The sequence below is a fragment of the Dipodomys merriami genome, unplaced genomic scaffold, assembly GCF_024711535.1.
Source record: "Dipodomys merriami isolate MVZ:Mamm:240054 unplaced genomic scaffold, mDipMer1.0.p SCAF_5, whole genome shotgun sequence".
Lineage (NCBI taxonomy): Eukaryota > Metazoa > Chordata > Mammalia > Rodentia > Heteromyidae > Dipodomys > Dipodomys merriami.
The window spans coordinates 68,943,517-68,963,684 of record NW_027206068.1 but is presented as its reverse complement, the minus strand read 5'-3'; the positions used below and the strand labels follow the sequence as shown (position 1 = coordinate 68,963,684).

Here is a 20,168-nt window from a genome sequence, read left to right as displayed (position 1 = left end):
AGACTGCTACTGGTCAGTGGTTGAAATAGAACTCAAATGCAGGACTCTTGGACTACAAACCCAGTTCTGTTTTTTATTCCACCATGGTATCACCTCAAGAAAAGCATACATGACTTTTTAGGGGGTGGGTGGTCAGTCATGGGGATTGAACTCTGGCCCTGGGCCCTATCCCTGAGCTTTTCAGCAAAAGATGAGCCCTCTACTACTTCCAGTTTTCTAGTGGTTAGTTGGAGATAAGAGTCTCACAGACTGTCCTCCTTGGGCTGACTTTGAACCATGATCCTCAGATCTCAGCCTCCTGAGTAGCTAGGATTACAGGCGTGAGCCCCCGGGCTGGCTCTCCATGATGGTTTTAGGTGATGGCTTTAAACCCATATGTCATTTGCAATGAAGCATCACATATACTGTCTGAATCTGAGTTGTAGCAAATCTCCATGGCCAGCCAAAAACGGAGGCCGAGATCCCCTCACACGGTGTTTGTCTTTCTGGTCCAGGGTCAAAGTGGAAGGTGCGGAGGCTGGAGAAGGCCCTGGAAGGCAGCCACGAGGGTTCTACACACCTTTCCCTGAGAGCAATCGAGGGTGAGCCCCCCAGCCGCATGCCGGGGGCCAGAGTGGCCATGTTGGGCTCAAGCATGCTCATCGGGAGCCCCACTGCGGAGCCCAGCACCAGAGAAGCCGGCAGGCCGGGGAGAAGCCCCCACCCCTGCTCCCGAGCTGGGGACCTGTCCAAGCCCCTGAGCATAAAGGACAAGATTTCTGAGTGGGAAGGCAAGAAGGAGCCCCCCATGGGACCAGGCAGTGGGGCCGATGGGCCGGAGGAGACGCTGGCTTCCTGCACGATGGACAGAGGGGGCGAGGGGGCCAGAACTCACCTTTCCGACGCTAGGAATGGACTAAAGCCTCACCCAGAGAGCCCAGAGACTGACTGCAGGACAGCAAGATCTAGGGGTCCCCATGCAGACCTGGGCCAGATCAACGAAGGCCACGGTCGAGGCCGGGAACCAAGGCTCTGCAAACCCCACTCCCCGAGCGACCACCGCTCAGTGCTGAAGCAGGTCAAGAGGCTGGAGCAGGCCTTGAAGGACGGCTCAGCCGGCTTAGACCCCCAGTTGCCGGGGACCTGTTACTCCCCACATTGCCTGCCTGACAAGGCAGAGGAGGGGTCTCCCCTCTCTGATTGTGCCAGGGTCGGGGGTCGTTCAGAAACCCAGCCCAGGGGGCACCAGCCCTTGAACCTGGAGGGCAGAGAACGGTCCGTGGAGGCTTCCGAGGACAAGAAGGGCTGCCAAGGCGCCTCCCAAAAGCCCTTCATCAACCCCCTGCCCAAACCCCGGAGAACGTTCAAACATGCGGGAGACGGGGACAAGGATCCACACCCAGGCCCAGGCCTCAGGAAAGAGAAGAGGAACCTGCCCCCTCTGCCCTCCCTGCCTCCCCCACCCCTGCCCTCCTCTCCCCCTCCTGCCTCAGTGAACAGAAGACTGTGGGCGGGGAGGCCGAGGTCCAGCGCTGACCACAGGTAGGTGCCGCTGGGCAGCCGTGGCTGGGAGATGGCCGGCCCAGCCCAAGACCTGGCTGCGGTGTTAAAGCAGGGTCTCAAATGGTTCTGTCTTTGTTCTCGTTCAAAAAAAGGAATATTTGGCTGGGCATCGGTGGCTCATGCCTGTGATCCTACCTACTCAGGAAGCTGAGAGCTGAGGATAGCGGTTCAGAGCCAGCCTGAGCAGGAAAGTCCGTGAGACTCTTATCTCCAATAAACCACCAGAAAACCAGAAATGGCACTGGGACTCATGTGATAGAGCTGAAGAACAGCATCCTGGCCCAAAGTTCAAGCCCCATGACTGGGGGAAAAAAAAAAAGTATTAGGTTTTAAGAATCACTCTTTAGCTGGCTGCCTGTAGCTTATGCCTATAATCCTAGCTACTCAGGAGGCGGAGATAGGAAAATCACAGTTCAAAGCCAGCCCGGGCAGGAAAATTTATAAGACTCCTATCTCCAAATAACCACAGAAAAAAAAAAAAAAAACAAGTGAAGGTGTGGTTCAGGTGGTAGAGTGCCATACTTGAGCAAAAAAGCTCAGGGAAAGCACCCAGGCCTGAAGTATAAGCACAAATAAGCAAACAAAAAATTCAAATATAATGTGTTAAATAATAAAGCCAGTCTATTGCTAGAAAATAAAGTATGTGCTCGGGAAAGGATTTCTTCCCCGCTTTGAAACAGTCTCTCGTCCATGTCTATAATGTGCTAGTAGGTTGGATAACTGATCTCAAAACCAGGTTTACAGAAGAATTCTCTTTTTCTTTTTTTTTTGGTCGGTCGTGGGGCTTGAACTCTGGGCCTGGGCGTTGTCCCTTAGCTCTTCAGCTCAAGGCGAGCGCTCTACCTCTTGAGCTACAGCGCCACTTCTGGTTTTCTGGTGGTTTTATTGGAGATAGGAGTCTCACGGTCTCTACTGCCCGGGCTGGCTTTGAACCGCGATCCTCAGATCTCAGCCTCCTGAGTAGCTAGGATTACAGGCGTGAGCCACCAGCGCCCGGCTACAGAAGAATTCTCAAAAGCCGTCCGCTCTGCTTCCTTTCCTTCCGTCTCCTCCATCTCTTCCTAACTCACCTCATCCTGAAACTACGCGTGCCCCAGCATCCCACAACCTCCTGTTAAATCCAGTTGCCAGTTTTCTGCCATTTTCTTTTTTCTTTTGTGGCGTTTCTGGGGTTTGAATTTAGGAATCTTACTAGGCGCGTATTGTTCAAACTTGAGTCATGCCTGTGGTCTTTGTTAATTTTTTGGCTAGAGACTTGCGTAACTGCCCAGGGCTGCCAATCCTGACTTTCTTACTACCTCCTTCTACCTAGCTGTGATTAGAGATGTGAACAACCATGTCTGCTTTATTTGTTCCGATTTGTTGCCTTGGCTGCCCTCCAACTTTGGCTTCCAAAGTAGCTGGGATTACTGGTGCAAGCCACCGTACCCAGTTCATAATAGTCTCTCCTGGGCTGGGAAGGTGGCTCAGTGGTAGAGCGCTTGCCTCACATGCATGAGGCCCGGGTTCCATTCCTCAGCACCACATAAGCAGAAAAGTCCGGAAATGGTGCTGTGGACTCAGGTGGTAGAGCGCTAGCCTTGAGCTGAAGAGCTGAGGGACAGTGCCCAGGCCCAGAGTTCAAGCCCCACAACTGACAAAAAGAAAAAGAAAAAAAAAAGCCTAATTGGTCTCTCCTGGTATTTCAGAACAACTATTGAAGCATTGTCTTCCCTTGCCTACTAGTCCTCTTCTCGGGCTCCTCTCACTCCATTCTCCTCTCCTTCTCCGTGCTCGGACACGCCCACCGAAGCCAGGACCAGACCAGACACTTCTGTCCCCATCTCCCTTGGCAAGTTTTTCTACTCTGTGTCTGCGTGCCTGGGGGGGGGGGGGGGAGGGTGTTTTTTATTATTTTTTGTCAGGTATAGGGTTGAACTCTGGGCTTGGGCGCTGTCCCTCAGCTTTTCAGCTCAAGGCGAGCACTCTACCACGTGAGCCACAGCGTCACTTCCAGTTTTCTGGTGGCTTATTGGAGTCTCATGGACTTTCCTGCCCAGGCTGGCTTTGAACTGTGTCCTCAGATCTCAGCCTCCTGAGTAGCTAGGATTACAGGCGAGAGCCACCGGCGCCCCCAGGACCTAGGGTTTGAACTCAGGACCTGGGTGCTGTCCCTGAATTTCTGTTGCTCAAGGCTAGCATTCTACCATTTGAACCACAGCTCCACTTCTGGTTTTTGTGGGGGGGGGTGGTAGTTTATTGGAGCTAAGACTCTCATGGACTTGCCTATGCAGGCTGGCTTTGAACCACAATCTTCAGGTCTCAACATCCAAGTAGCTAGGATTTCATGCATGAGCCACCAAGACCCAGCTAAGTCCCTCTAACTTTAAAAACTCAATCCCAAGTCTGATGAGCCATCATCTTAATCAGCCTCCGTTTCCAATTCTAAATCCTTTCCAAACCGGCTGGGCGCCCTGGCGTCCTGACTCAGCAGAGACTTCTGAGCACCAGCCCTTCCTGGCCCTTGAGGCCGGAGTGGTTTAGGGACACCGGAACTTTCCTTACCAGTCTCCATCTTCCAACAGTTTCTTGATAATCAGCTACAGTGACCTAGTTTCAGTCCAAAAAATGAAATTTTTCTTGGCTAAGTTGGAATATGACTGTATCAGCTGTGTGTTAAGAATTTTGGCTTTAGGTTTGGCATGTTGTTTAAAATACTACCATGAAGATGATTAGGGCAAGATGTTCATGTTACAAAAAAATCAAATATATATATGCTCTTCATTGTGATCCTATCTCTTGAGGAAAAAAAATTAAAAGGCAGTGGGGCTGGGCCAGGAATCTAGTGGCTGCAGTAAGAGCCAGGAAAGCTACGCCACAGCAGAAGAAAGATGATGGAGGATGAAGGTTCAGAGGGTTTAGAGTTACACAGCTGGGCTGTGAGCCTTGGAGACATCACATCATTCAGCCTCCTTTCATTGGTGTCCCAAGCAACAGCCCAACTAGTGGATTCGTACACTCAGGGAAAATGTAGTTTTATTTATTTATTTATTTTGCTTTTTTCCCTTGATTTCTTTTTTGTGCTGGGCCTGGGGCTTGAACTCAGGGCCTGAGCACTGTCCCTGAGCTGAGCTTTTTTTTTTTTTCTCTACCTCTTGAGTAATATCTCTACTTACAGCTTTTTGGTGGTTAATTATAGAGATGAGTCTCACTTAATTTCCTGCCCAAGCTGGCTTTGAACCACAATCCTCAGATGAAAGCCTCCTAAGTAAGCTAGAATTACAGCTGTGAGCCACCAACACTTAAAACAAAAACAACAAAAAAACAAAAAACTAAAGCTGGCCAGGCCAGTGGCTCAGGCCTGCAATCCTAGCTACTCAGGAGGCTGAGATCTGAAGATCGCATTTCAAAGCTAGACAGGAAAATTTGTGAGACTCTTTTCTCCAAAAAAACCACCAGAAAACTGGAAGTGGCGCTGTGGCTCAAGTGGCAGAGCAATAGCCTTGAGCTAAAGAGCCCAGGGACAGCACCCAGGCCTAGAGTTCAAGCCCTATTACCAACAACAACAGCAAAAACTTAGTATACCTTAGTTGTACAAAGGGGAGAGGATTGTTGTGGCATTTTTGTGCTTGTGTACAATATATCCCAATCAATCTCACCCTATCACCCCCCCCCACCATTCCACTCCACCTGCTTAAAGCAACGTCAGTGGGTTTAATTGTTGTATTTTATGCATAGACCATCACCCTCATCCCCTCTTCTTAGCCCTTCCCCCTCCGCTGCCGTCACTCCATCTGAACTGCTTTTACTTTCCTGTACTTTTTTGTTTCTTAGTGTGAATTAATTGCACCAAACGGTTTCACTATAGTATTTCAGCCGTGCATATGTTATGTTCTGCTCTAAATAACCCGCTGTTCCTTCTCTTCTCCTGTCCCCGTGACCCCCTGTTGAGCAGCAGCTTTCGCTGAGGTGAGGTTCTTTATGCCCCCTTCATACATAGTTCACTGAAGTTTGAAATTATTCACCCTCCATCTTTTTTCCCTCTCCTCTCCTCCCCATCCTTCTACACAATCCCATAAATAGAAGTATGTCTTGTGAGCCAGGCGCCGGTGGCTCACACCTGTAATCCTAGCTACTCAGGAGGCTGAGATCTGAGGATTGAGGTTCAAAGCCAGCCCGGGCAGGAAAGTCTGTGAAACTCTTATCTCCGATAAAGTACCAGAAAACCGGAAGTGGCGCTGTAGCTCAAGTGGTAGAGTGCTCACCTTGAGCTGAAGAGCTGAGGGACAGCGCTCAGGCTCAGAGTTCAAGCCCCGCAACTGACAAAAAAAAAAAGTAGTATGTCCTGTGTGTGTATATGTGTATGTGTCTGTACGTCTGTCCACATACATGCCCTTTAGGTCTTGCTTCCACCTCTAAGCAAACACATATGCTAGTTGGGTTTTTGTTCTCTGCTTATCTTGCTCAGGATGATGTTCTCCAGTTGTATCTTTTTTTCTGCAAGTGACAGGATTTTATTTTTGTTTCTGGCTATGTAATATTTCATGGCTCATATATACCACATCTTTTTTTCAAAAATTTTATTGTGATTAAGTGGTTACATAATTTCCCAAATTTCACAGTATTGTGGGATAGAGAAGCTTAGTTAAAGTCACAAACACATTCTAACTTTCCTGGAGCAAATTGTGTATCACGGTCTATAACATTTATGAGTTCTATGAGCTTTGCGATACAGTTATTGCTTCCACATTGGGTGATATGTACATTTCTTTTGTTTTGCATAGCGTCAGCTGTTCCCTCTTACATACCACATCTTTATTGGCACTCAGGCCACAGTGAGTAGAGTTGAGTGTATATATATATATCTATCTTTTTTGTGTATTGATTCTCATCCCTGCCCCCCCATACACCTTGGGATATAATAAATATCCTAGGATTACCTGGTAAAGTACCTGGGTGCTGTCCCAAGGCTTATACTTTACCACTTGAGCTATAGCTCCACTTTTGGCTTTTGGGCAGTTATTGAAGATAAGAGTCTCATGGACATTCTTACCCAGATTGGATTCTAACTCTGATCCTCATATCTCAGCTTTTTTTTTTTTTTTTTTTTTGGTTGTTGGGCTAGAACTCTGGGCCTGGGTGTTGTCCCTCAGCTCTTCAGCTCAAAGCTAGTGCTCTACCACTTGAGCCACAGCATACTTCTGGCTTTTTCTGCTTAGGTGGTACTGAGGAATCGAACCTAGGGCCTCATGCATGCAAGGCAAGCATTCTACCACTGAGCCACCTTCCCAGCCCACATCTCAGCTTTTTTGAGTAGCTAGGATTATGGGCATGAGCACCTGGCTTGGTTGAGCCTTTTGATCCTTGAGTTCCTTGGTGACTTTCTTTCTAGGCCTTCTTTGGGTGGGCCTTTTCCCATGGTGTGTAATGTTTGCTTGTGACTAGCCGACTCTCTCTAGAGTGGGCTTTCTGGGTAGGCATCGTGCTGAACTGACAGACTGCTGAGCACGGCACTGTCACACAGTTCGGTTCATGTTCCACATAAAGCAGTCGCTGCATAACTAATTAATAGCACTGCTAGCAGTCATCGCTAACATTGCTTGTTCTTTTTGTGGAGAGCTGTCTTGAGGGCTACCTCTGGAACCCTAGTCCTTTTTCTCTTTTACTCTGTTTTGTGGATACACTTTCTCATTTTTGTTCCTGGAACCTCGGACCACAATTTTCTTATTATGCTCCCTCTGTAGCTGGGATTACACGCATATGCTACCATGCCCAACACTTTAGACAAACTTATGAGAACATTGCTTTTTGTTTTTTTCACACATCAGGACTTTCATCTGTGATAAAAGGGCCTGCAAAGAGGCCACCCAGATGTGTTTTAATCCCAGAACCACTAGAAAAGCAGTGGGAGGACCTGGGGGTGTGGAAGAGGAAGCAGGCACTATGCATTTCTAGGTAGTCAGAGTGATTTACTGTCTAGCACATGTGAACAAAGGACTTGAGAAGAGCCGTGACTTCAAGCCACCAGAAAACTGTGACCATCTGGACCCCAGACCAGGCAAGAGGGAGTAAGGACTAAGCGAGGCCCAGCGTGGTATATGCTCTGTCCCAGGACGGCAGACAGGCACATCCACCCAGATTCCACGGAGCCAAGAGCCGGACCCGTTCTGACAAATTCCTGACAAATCTGCTTGGAGATGGAGCAGGGGCCAGGGCTGGTGTCACTCAGTCAGGAGGGAAGTTGTAGCTGCTTTGGAGAAAGGCCAGGAGAGAGGGAAGGAAAAGGCTGGAGAGGGGGCTGCAGGGGCTGCATGCTTAATTATATCTTCCTGTGGAGTCTGCCATGTTCTCCGCTTCAGGAGAAGCATAGAAACTTCTCAGGCTTTGGCTCAACGCTGGTGGCTCACACCTGTAATTCTAGCTCCTCAGAGAGCTGTGATATGAGGATTGCAGTTCAAAGCCAATCAGATTCTCAAAAGGCTGAGTCCTGAAGATCATGGTTTGCATCCAGCCTAGGCAGGAAACTCCATGAGACTACTGTTTTTTGTTTGTTGTTTGTTGTTTTTGTCAGTCGTGGGGCTTGAACACTGGGCCTGGGTGCTGTATCTCAGCTCTTCAGTTCAAGGCAAGCCTCTACCACTTGAGCCACAGCACCACTTCTGGTTTTCTGAATGGTTTGTTGGAGATAAGAGTCTCACGGAGTTTCCTGACTGGGCTGGCTTTGAACCACCATCCTCAGATCTCAGCCTTCTGAATAGCTAGGATTACAGGCGTGAGCCACCAATTCTGAGCAAGTCAATGATATTCTTATCTCCAGTTAATTACAAAAAGGCTGGAGGTGGATCTGTGGTTCCAGTGATTCAATGTCAACCTTGCAAAAAACTATGGGACCGTGCTCAGGCCCTTAGTTCAAGCCCTAATACTAGCACACATAGAAAGAAAAATAAAGAAAAGGGAAGGGAAGGAAAGGGAAGGGAAAACTTCTCATGCCTAGACCTTCTTCTATATCCCTCAGAATATTGAAGCAATGTGCGCTCCATAAACGCTAGGTAGCCTTCAAAGGCAGAGAAATCACTGGCTACTCCTCAGTCCTGAGGTGGCAGCTCTGTATTTCACTTGTTTCTTGTTTTAATTTTCTAGAGATAGGTTTACAAAGATGGGGTTATGTTCTATAAACACACATTACCCTTTTCACTTAGCATAAGTCACCAATCTCACACCAGGCATGGTAGTACATGCCTCTAATCCCAATACTAGGGAGGCAGGATGATCGTGAGTTTGAAGCCAGCCTGAACTATACAACATCTTCAAACTAGCCTGAAATATATAGCTTTTGCCTCTCAAAATAACAAAACTTAAAAGTTAGCCGTGTTTTTATTGATGAATATTTCTATCTTTTACCAAAAATAAAAATTTTTATTTACTCTGTGTGTGTGTGTGTGTGTGTGTACGTGTACGTGTACGCGTGCGTGCGTGCATGCACGCACGCATGCGTGTGTGCGTGCACGCCAGTACTAGGACTTGAACTCAGGACTTGGTGTGCGTTCTCTCTTTTTTCAAGACTGGCATTCTGCCACTTTCATTTTTATTTTTGGTGGTTAATCGGAAATCAGAGTCTCACAGACTTTCCTACCCAGGCTTGCTTTGAACCACAATCCTCAGATCTCAGCCTCCTAAGTAGCAAGGATTACAGGTGCAAGCCACCTGTGCCAAACTATTGGCTGAACTTTTGCCTCAAATAACCTGTATTCTCTGACCTACCCTAAACTGATTCAAGTTCTCTGTTGCTTCCCGTGTTGCCCCACCCAGGAAATCCTATGAATTTGAAGACTTGCTGCAGACGTCCTCCGAGAGCAGGGTGGACTGGTATGCCCAGACTAAGCTGGGGCTCACACGCACCTTCTCTGAGGAGAACGTTTATGAGGACATTCTAGGTAAGAGGCCCAAATGCCCATGTAGAAGCCCAGGATGGCTTCAAACCATGATGCTCAGATCTCAGCCTCCTGAGTAGCTAGGATTCCAGGCATGAGCCACCTGTACCCAGCTGCTTCCTGCATTTCTCGTCTTCTGGTTAGCTCCATTCTCAGTAGCAGTGACAGGGCCTGCATGGGTCCCAGGACCACAAGTCCTTCCCCAAACCCATCACTGAGGCCGGATCTCCTCACAGGGGCTGAAGCCTAGAGACCAGAAGTGGGGATCATCTTGTGTGCCTACAAATAGGGAGACAGAGCCAACCCAATAGAAATCAGGCTGGTGGCTAGCCAAACAGTAAATATCCTGTAGGAACTAATGCAGAAGAGGCCAACATGGAGGCCTCTAGTCCCACATGAAGAAACTTCCCCGGTCCCTTACCCCATGCCTGTGGCCACAGATCCACCAGTGAAGGAGAACCCTTATGAAGACATCGAGCTACATGGCCGCTGCTTGGGCAAGAAGTGTGTCCTCACCTTCCCCGTGTCTCCCACCTCTTCCATCCCAGACACATCTACCAAGGTATGAGCCTCCAGGGAGTGGGGATGGGTGGGGGAGGAACACAAAAGATGGCCCCCCCCACAGAGTGGGGGGGCCTCATACCCTCAGTTCCACACCAGCCTCCTGATGCTGTTCCTTCTCTCTACCTGACTGGTCTTCCCCTGTTTCTTCTGCACCCTGCCTGCTCAGTCAAGCCTTCTAAAACGCCATTGAGCTTCTGCCTTGTCTGGCCTCAAACCATGATCCTCCTGTCCTCAGCCACCCCCCAAATAGCTAAGAATACAGGTATGAACCCGGTGCTAGTGACTTATACCTGTAATCCTCGCTACTCACGAGGATAAGATCTGAGGATCCCAGTTCAAAGCCAGCCTGTGCAAGAAAGTCTGTGAGACTCTTACTCCCACTTAAACAACAAAAACTGAAAGTGGCTCAACCTTCAGCAAAAAAAGCAAGAGATGGTGCCCAGGCACAGAATGCAAGCCCCAATATTGGTACCCAAAATAGAACCATAGATAGATAGAGAAGCAGGGGAGACTGGGTTCCAACAGAAGCCAAAATGCCTGGGTAATCCGCAAGGCAGCAGGCTCAGCAACACGGGACCCAGGCCTGCCACAGGAGGCTCGAATTGCAAGTCCCCCCTTTGTGCCCCTGCGGGGGCAGTGCAGTGGCTTATGGGAAAGACCTGCTGCTGCCAGGCAGAGAAAAGCTAGTGCCTCTGCTTCGAGACCAGTCCAATCCAGTCAGAGATGCTGCCACCCCGAGCCTACCGTCCAGAGGCCGCATTGGGGGGGAGGGGGAAGGGGGAGGGCAGGAGGACAGGACACAGACTCATTGGCCAAGGCACCTGTGTGGTTGACACTGATTCTTGCAGGCTGTCGGGGCCTCTGCGAGTCATCCTCCAGGCCCTGCATCTGCACACATCACTCTGCTCCCCCACATCTGGGTGTCTGGTTACCCCCGGTTCTAAGGGACAGCTTCAGACCCCACCACTTCCTCCATTCGGCTCATCAAATATTCACTGAACATCTGTCACAGCTGGGCTGCAGCTGGGGCCTCCAAGTAGCTGAAGCAGACTCTCCGTGTTCACCTCCCCTGCCAGCCAAGGCCCAGAGCCATCTTGGGGTGTTGATCTGCGTGATACGGGTGCACAGGGAGGGCGAGTTGGACAGAATCCCCTCACACAGGAGCAGATCGGGCCGGGGGGGGGGGGGCGGAGAGGGGCGGGAGCAGGGGAGCAGGGATGGGTGCTGAGCTTGTGAACCTAACTCTCCAGTTCCTGAAAAGGGACCTGCGTCTTCTCTTACTACTCTGTCTAGTCCCGGCCTAGGGAATATGGCAAGAGCAATGAGATAAAGGAAACCTGAGCTGGTCTTAGATACTCTGTTTGTTGATGCTGTTGTTGTTTTACACATTGACCTCATTCAGGAAAGGAGAGTTGGTGAGCTAGGTGCTAGAGGCTCAGGCCTGTGATCCTAGCTACTCAGGAGGCTGAGGACTGTGGTGTGAAGCCAGCTCAGGCAGGAAAATCCATAAGACTCTCATCAGAAGATGGAAGGGGCTATAGCTCAAGAAGTAGAGAGCTAAGGGCTGGGATGTAGCTCAGTGGCAAAGCGCTTGCCTAGCAAGTGCAACGTCCTGGGTTCGATCCCCAGTACCAAAAAAAAAAAAAAAAGAAGTAGAGAGCTAGCCTTAAGACAAAAGGCTCAAAAACAGCACCTAGGCCTAAGCTCAAGCCCCAAGACCCCCCCCCCCACACACACACACGAGAATAACTTGTCAGGGCTTTAGTCTGTTTCCCTCTGAGGAGCCACAGCACTTGTTTTCTTTTCTTTTCTTTTTTACTGTGATGCTCATCCTGGGGCTTGAACTCAGGGCCTCTTGCACTCACACATCTTTTATGCTCAACACTGGCACACTACCACTAGCACCACACCTCTATTTCCGGCTTTTAGCTGATTAACAGAATCTGGAGGATTTGTCTGCCCAGCCTGGCTTCAAATCATGATCCTCAGATCTTGGCTTCCTAAGTAGCAAAGATGACAGGCATGAGCCACCAGTGCCTGGCTGTCACATCTGTGTTGAAGTCCTCCCTTTGATCCATAAAGAGTCGGCTCAGGTGGTTTTGCTCCTTTTCAATGAAGTCTGGTCTCAGGCTGTAACACAGGCCAAGTGGTAATTTGCTATCCTGCCCCACACTTGCCAAGAAATTCCACCTCCCTCATAAACAATACCTGAGTATATGGTGATTTATGTGGTGTTCTGGGACATACCCAGAGCCCCATTCTCCAGCAGTGTGACACTGGCCATGCAGCCCACACACGGCTTGTGCCAGGCCTCTTGGCATTCTTTATGAAGTTGTGTGCCATGTTTTGATTTCGCCTCTTTTGTTCTTTCCTCTCACATCTTTTCATAGGTCAAATCTCCTTTAAGCAAACACTAATACAATCTAAATCTCTGATGAAAACAGATGCTTACCAGTTGCCAGTCGTTTGACAGACTGCAATGTGGTGAAAGAATGAGGGCATTTCCTTGGATTTCACTGCAGATGGAAGCCTTTATTAAGAAGGCTGCCGCTGTTCCTTCAGAGTGGTCAGGATGCCAAGAGTGGCCAAACCTGGTTGGCTGTTCCTCTCCTTAAAACCTCCTGTACTAAGCAATTTCTTTTTCCTTATAGAGCTAGCCATGACAACTGAGAGTCTTCATTCCTGGAAATATTGACCAAGAAAAGGTTCTAAACTTATCACTACATATTACTTGAAACCAAACAAGAATGCAGAACTTGCTAGAATAAAATACACCTTTTCCCCGTCCCCCTCCCTCCCCCTTCGGTCTTGGGGCTTGAATTCCGGGCCTGGGCGCTATCCCTCAGCTCTTCAGCTCAAGGCAAGCATTCTACCACTTGAGCCACAGCGCCACTTCCAGTTTATGAGTGGTTAATTGGAGATAAGAGTCTCACAGGTACTTTCCTGCCCAGGCTGACTTTGAACTGTGAACCTTAGATCTCAGCCTCCTTCCTGAGAAGCTAGGATTACTGTGACCCACTGGCACCTGGCTTAGACCATCTTTTTTTTTTTTTTTTGTGGTCGTGGGGCCAGACCTCTGGGCCTGGGTGCTGTCCCTTGGCTCTTCAGCTCAAGGCTAACACTCTACCACTTGAGCCACAGTATCACTCTTCCGGCTTTTTCTGCTTATGTGGTACTGAGGAATTGAACCCAGGGCCTCATGCATGTTAGGCAAGCACTCTACCACTGAGCCACCTTCCCAGCCCCTTAGACCATCTTAAGAGAGTTTGACATGATAAATGTGGCCAGGCATCCATAGTTTATACCTATACTAGCTACTCAGGAGGCTGAAATCTGAAGATTGTGGTCCAAAGCCAGCCTTGATAGGAATATCCACAAGACTCATCTCTGCTTAACCATCAAAGAATCCAGAAATAGAGCTGTGCCTCAAGTAGTAGAGTGCTAGCTTTGAGCAGAAGAAGCTCAGGGACACCCTGAGTTCAAGCTCCAGGACTGGCATCAAAAAGACAAAAGAAATAGGATGTTGAGGAAGAACAGGAAGCAGTTAACCCAAGGAGCCAGCCAGGGGCCCGGCTCGCCTTGGGTCTTACAACTCCCAGTAGCTGTGCCTTGTGCTCTCAGAAAGCCTCATCTCCAGAGCCAGGTGCTGGAGCCACGCGGCTTGCCACCCGTCTGAAGAGGGACTGGGTTGGGTTTACATCATTTATCACACCAAATTTCCACAAGGGGAGGGTAAGGGTCTGCTGAGCTTAGCGTGGACACACGCTGTGTACCCCAGGAGCCCAGACCCGCCCCCCCTTCTATCCCATGGTCTCACGGGGCAGGCCCAGTTACCTCCAGCCTGCGTCTCCTTTGCCTGGATTTATTTACTCTCCTGTTCTTTTCCTCACATAAAGACATTGTCCAAACCGACTTTTTTCCGGCAAAATTCCGAGAGGAGGAATTTCAAGCTCCTGGACGCTAGGAAGCTGAGTCGGGATGGAACTGGGTCCCCTTCCAAAACCAGCCCCCCCTCCACACCCAGCAGCCCCGACGACACCTTCTTTAACCTAGGAGACCAACAGAATGGCAGGAAGAAGAAGAAGATCCCCAAGGTAAGACTTGCAGCCAACCACATGTCCCCAACTTCATGCCCCTTTCCCCTCTGCAGCGGAAGCCAGGCAGAGACACCACACACACACACACCTACACACACACACACACACACACACACACACACACACACACACACACACACACACACACACACACACACACACACACACACACCTCCATCCTGGACCCTCCAGGCCCCTCCCCTGTGGACCTTGTAAGGATGGGCCACTGACATGGGCTTTTCACCTTGTGTCTAACAGCTGGTGTTGAGAATCAATGCCATTTATGAGGCCCGGAGAGGAAAGAAACGGGTGAAGAGGCTGTCCCAGTCCACAGAGAGCAACTCAGGAAAAGGTAGAAGCCCTGGGGACTCCATCCTTCCTCCCCCCAGCACCGGAAAACGTCCTTTCTAGACAAAATGGTCAGTGTCAGCAGCTTAGCCTGGCTAGTGCATGCTCTCTGGCTCCTACTGCCCCAGCCTGCCCATGGCCACAACTTTTCTGACTTGGATTCACAAAGGGCAGATGTCTTCCTGTAATATTGGATAAAGGAGCCATCTGGCCGGTGCTGGTGGCTCACACCGGGCAGGAAAGTCCCTGAAACTCTTTATCTCCAATAAACCACTAGAAAACCCAAAGTGGCGATGTAGCTCAAGCGGTAGAGCACTAGCCTTGAGCTGAAGAGCTGAGGGACATGGCTGGGGAGGTGGCTCAGTGGTAGAGCGCTTGCCTTGCATGCATGAGGCCCTGGGTTCAATTCCTCAGCACCACATAAGCAGAAAATAAAGAAGCCGAAAGTGGCACTATGGCTCAAGTGGTAGAGCGCTAGCCTTGAGCTGAAGAGCTGAGGGACAGCACCCAGACCCAGAGTTCAGGCCCCATGACCAGACCCCCAAAAAAAAAAAAAAAGAACTGAGGGACAGCGCTCAGGCCCAGAGTTCAAGCCCCACAACCAACCAAAAAAAAAGCCATCTGACTTAGAATCCATTGAGTTGAACAGTGTGTCCATTACATTTAAACAGATGACAAGGTATCCCTCTGATCTAGAAATTCTGGATCTGTTTCTTACACTTCAAGAACTCACATTTGCTTCTTTGTTCTTTTGGTTTAGTGACAGACGAGAACAGTGAGTCCGACAGCGACACAGAGGAGAAGCTGAAAGGTGAGAGAGCAGTTGGCATCAAGGTGCATGCGGGGACTCAGAGGTCACACAGATGCCCCCTCCTCCCTAGCTTGCGGGACAGACTTGTCCTGTCCAGGTTTGCTTGGCAAAGCACGAGTGTCTGAGAAGACACAGGGGCCCAGCGGGATGACAAGGCGCTGTCACCCAGCCACACGTAGCTGCAGAGATCCAAGGTGACTGTGAGCAGAGCCAGGCACCAGTGGCTCATACCCGTAATCTCCGTTCAAAAGCAGTCTGGGCAGATAAATCTGTGAGACTCTTATCTCCAATTAAAACCTAAAAAATGGAGCTGCTATTCAAGTGGTAGAACACTAGACTTAAGCAAAAGAAAAGCTAAGGGACAGTAGCAGGCCCTGAGTTCAAGCCCCAGTACTAGCGCGCGCACACACACACACAGAGTGTAACTGACCAATTGCTGTAGCCACCCTGTTCCCACACCTCTTAAAGGCAGTCTCTTCAGACCTCAGGACCTCTGGCTGCTCACCCATCAGATGAACTTGTTGAAATCATTGGCCCCTCTTGGGGCCAATTAACCTTCAGCAATTCCAATCTAAACTAGTGAGTTTGATGAGATTTCTCAGGCCTCGGAATGCCTGCTCAGTGACCCTGCCCCATTGCTCCCTGGGCCACCCCTAGCGCCAAACAAGCCTACCGCCACTGTAGAAGGATGGGAGGGAGGCGAACCCGAGCTCCCCATTAGCCAGAGCTCTGCCAGTTGAGTCACACGGATGTTTACAAAGTTCCATCCCAAAAGCTGTGTGTTCTGGATTTTGTCGCCTCACAGACTGAAAGACAGCTTGAATGAGTGAGGGGAGGCGCCCAGGTGCCCACCCCCAAAGACCAGTGGAGGTGAGGCCTTGATCGGCCTTTGGCCTGGAGGCCAGACCACAAATCTGTGGCTCCTGCCGCCCCAGGTCCTCCACGCAAGCCTGAGGGGGTGCTCCTCCCAGGAGTTTGGCTATGGTCCCAAGCCAAGAATCTTCTACTAATTTGTGAGCTGTGGAAATACCCTGCAGATGAGAGACAAGCCCTGGAGTGGGGATTACATAACCTGAATGGCGCTGTGCAGTTCCACAGCAGCAGCAGCAGAACCGTGTCAGGCCCTGGTCTGTCTCTGTGTCTTCCCCAGCTCACAGCCAGCGCCTGGTGAACGTGAAGTCCCGCCTGAAGCAGGCCCCTCGGTACCCACCTCCCGCCAGAGAGCTCCTGGAGTACCAGGAGAGGGAGCTGTTCGAGTACTTCGTGGTGGTGTCGCTGCACAGGAAGCAGGCGGGGGCCGCCTATGTGCCTGAGCTCACCCAGCAGTTCCCCCTAAAGGTAAGGGGGACCCCTGGCTCCTGCCGGCTGCCAGGGGCGGGGCGGGGGGGGGTCATACACAAGAGGCAGCTTTTCCTTGTGTTGCTTGTTTTTGTGTACTAGTACTAGGGTTTGAACTCATTTGGCTTTTCCATTCAGGGCTGGCTGGCGCTGTACCACTTGAGACACCTCTACTTCTGGCATTTTGCTGGTTAACTGGAGATATCTCAGCCTTTTCTGCCAAGGCTGGCTTCAAATCTTGATCCTCAAATCTCAGTCTCCTAAATAGCTAAGATTATAGGTGTGAGCCACCAGCCCCTGACTAAAGACAGTTTCTTTTTTGTTGTTGTGGTTTTGGTTTTGGTTTTTTGGTCTTGGACTTGAACTCTAGGCCTGAGTGCTCTCCCTGAGCTCTTTTGCTCAAGGCTTTGAGCTACAGCTCCATTTCCAGTTTTGGGGTGGTTAATGGAAGATTAGAATCTCATGGGGATTTTTCTGCCCAAATTGCCTCCGAGCCACGATCCTCAGTTCTCAGTCTCTTGAGTAGCTAGGATTATAGGTGTGAGTCACCGACACCTGGGTTTAGAGGCAGTTTTTTTTTTTACTTTTTTTATTGTAAAGATACTATACAGAGGGTTACAGTTACATGAGTGAGGTAATGAGTACACTTCCTCTTGAACATTGTTACCCCCTCCATTGTTTTCCCCCTACCATCCCCTCCCTCCCTCCCTTCCCTGAGGTTTTTTTTTTTTTTTGATTGTGATTAAGTGATTACTTAATTTCCGGAAATTCACAGTATTGTGGAATAATGATGCTCATTTAAAGTCACGAGTTCATTCTAACTTTCCTGGAGCAAATTGTCTATCACAGTCTGTAATATATAACGGTGCTCACATGTTATATACCATATATGTGATCAGCAGCATGGGGATATTTGGTAGTGGTTCAACCAGATGAGTGGGAGTTCTTTGTTTCTTAAGTCTTGTTAGTTTTGTCATATCAGCTAACATTTTGGATTTATCATCCACTTATCAGGGAGACCATGTACTGTTTGTCTCTTCGTTCTTGGCTTACCTCGCTCAACATGATTCCTTCTAGCTCCATCCATTTCCCTGCAAATGCCATTATTTTGTCATTTCTAGTGGCTGCATAATATTCCATTGTGTATAGATACCACAATTGTTGGATCCATTCATCTGTGGTGGGGCATCTGGGTTGTTTCCATATCCTAGCTATTGTGAACAGTGCTGCAATAAACATGGAGGTGCACGTGTCCTTGTATATTGGTTGCTGTTGTTCAGGGTAGATGCCTAGAAGTGGTATGACTGGGTCGTAAGGGAGGTCAATCTTTAGCTTTCTAAGGACCCTCCAGACTGCTTTCCAAAGTGGTTGTATAAGTGTACATTCCCACCAGCAGTGTAATAGCGTTCCTCTTTCTCCACATCCCCTCCAGCATTTGTCGTTGGCTGATTTGTGGATGTGGGACATTCTGACTGGGGTAAGGTGGTATCTCAGGGTTGTCTTTATTTGCATTTCCTTCACCACCAGGGATGATGAACATTTCCTCATGTGTTTCTTTGCCATTTTTATTTCTTCATTTGAGAAGTTCCTCTTTAGTTCCCTTGCCCATTTAGTAATTGGTTTGTTAGGTTTGGGAGGGATTAGTTTCTTGAGTTCCCTGTATATACAGGATGTTAACCCCTTGTCTGATATATTGCTGGTAAATATTTTTTCCCAATTAGTTGGTTGTCTTTCTAGCTTGGTTGCGATAGCTTTACCTGTGCAGAAGCTTTTTATTTTAAGGTAGTCCCATTTGTCGAGTCTCTCTCCAACTTGTTGTGACCCTGGGACTCTGTTCAGGAAGTTCCTTCCTGTGCCTATTAGTTCAGGTGTCTCTCCTACTCTGTCCTGCAGTAGTTTCAGAGATTCAGGTTTAATGTTAAGGTCTTTAATCCATTTTGAGTTGATGTTGGTGCATGGTGATAGGCTGGGGTCCACTTTTAGTTTTCTGCATGTGGCTGCCCAGTTTTCCCAGCAAGGGTTAGTTTTTTTTTTGTTTGTTTGGGTTTTTTTTTAACTGTATTTTTTTTTGTCTTTTCTTTTTTGATACTGGGGATCGAACCCAGGACGTTGCACTTGCTAGGCAAGCGCTTTGCCACTGAGCTACATCCCAGCCCTAGAGGCAGTTTTTTAAGATTGAAAACCATCAGATCAGTCTGTTCTGCCCCTCTGGATGCTCTCCTCATATTCCTCTTCATACACAAAATAAGCAAATCCTTGACTCTATATAAATCATCTCGAAACTGGACTTTAGTTCACCCAGGCTCTTAGCATGATCAATCTCATCTGGGAAGCTGAGATCTGAGAACCACAGTTCAAAGCCAGCCCAGACAGACAAATCCTCAAGAAGCCAGAAGTGGAAGTATGCCTCAGGCAGTAGAACACCAGTTGTGAGTAGAAAAGCCAAGTGAGATCTAGAGGCCCTGAATTCAAGTCGTGGTCAGGAAGGAAGGAAAAGAGAGAAGGAAGGAAGGAGAGGGAAGGAAGGACGAAAGTGAAGGAAGGAGGGAGGGAAGGATAAAGGAGGGGAAAGGAAGAAAAAGAAAGACATCAGAGATTTCAGTGATTTTCCTTCCACATCTAACACTAGCTGTGTGATCAGGACAAATAACACACAGCAAGACATATTTCCTTTTCTGTGGAATAAGAGTCTGCATAAAGTCTAGGTCCCTTCATATCACATACTCAGTGACTTCCATATTAGTGGGATTCTTGTGAAACATGATTTTCCTGTCTGTATTCACGATGAGTTTCTCTGGGCCCAGAGATGGGAAGACCAGCTGGGAACCCCAGTCCTCTAGGTCCAAAAGCCTCCCTGGTGACTTTTCCTGACAGAATAGAAGAGTTATTTTTCAGAACACTAAGCATAGAGAATATTGCCCTGAAATATATGGTGTTGGGTTTAGTGGTGGTGGTGGTTGGGTTGGGTTGGGTTTTTTGGTCCTGACTGTTAGTCACATCTGCCCTGGGAGGAAAGGCTCCACAGACCAAACCCCAAATCCTCCCAAGGAAGGAGGCTGCAGAGAAAGTCACAGCTGTGGAAAGAGGGAACCATAATCTTTGCCAAACTCTGCCTCACTGTCTCATGCCGGGGTTTGTTCTCTAACCTTCTCTCACCTTCTCCCTCCAGTTGGAAAGGTCTTTCAAGTTCGTGAGAGAGGCTGAGGACCAGCTCAAGGCTATTCCTCAGTTCTGTTTCCCAGACGCTAAGGACTGGAGTCCTGTCCAGCAGTTTACCAGGTATGGGCTGGCATCTCCCCTTCCCACACCCACAGACAAAGGGATGGTCATGGGCTGAGAATGTGGCTTACTGGTAGAGTGCTTGCCTAGCATGTATGAAGTCCTGGGTTCAATTCCTTAGGAGCACATAAACAGGAAAACAAACCAAAACCAAAAATCAGAAGTAGCACTGTAGCTCAAGTGGTAGAATGCTAGTCTTGAGCAAAAGTTGTTCAGGGATAGTAGCTAGGCTCTGAGTTCAAGCTCCGGGACTGGAAAAAAAGACGGGGAGGGGGGGGA

The 20,168-nt window shown here is 49.0% G+C and overlaps 1 protein-coding gene across 3 annotated transcripts in view; it reads left to right on the top strand.

Annotated features, from left to right (window-relative positions):
* Dennd2a (DENN domain containing 2A) overlaps window positions 1-20,168 on the top strand; it is a 75,073-nt gene that overhangs the window by 28,785 nt on the left and 26,120 nt on the right. For all 3 annotated transcript variants that reach the window (XM_069996910.1, XM_069996911.1, XM_069996909.1), the window contains exons 3-10: window positions 495-1,521; window positions 9,331-9,455; window positions 9,893-10,014; window positions 13,913-14,110; window positions 14,372-14,465; window positions 15,222-15,272; window positions 16,423-16,610; window positions 19,780-19,889. In XM_069996910.1, the coding sequence (XP_069853011.1) occupies window positions 599-1,521; window positions 9,331-9,455; window positions 9,893-10,014; window positions 13,913-14,110; window positions 14,372-14,465; window positions 15,222-15,272; window positions 16,423-16,610; window positions 19,780-19,889 (1,811 nt within the window). In that variant the 5' untranslated portion in view covers window positions 495-598. The remainder of the gene's footprint in view (window positions 1-494; window positions 1,522-9,330; window positions 9,456-9,892; window positions 10,015-13,912; window positions 14,111-14,371; window positions 14,466-15,221; window positions 15,273-16,422; window positions 16,611-19,779; window positions 19,890-20,168) is intronic.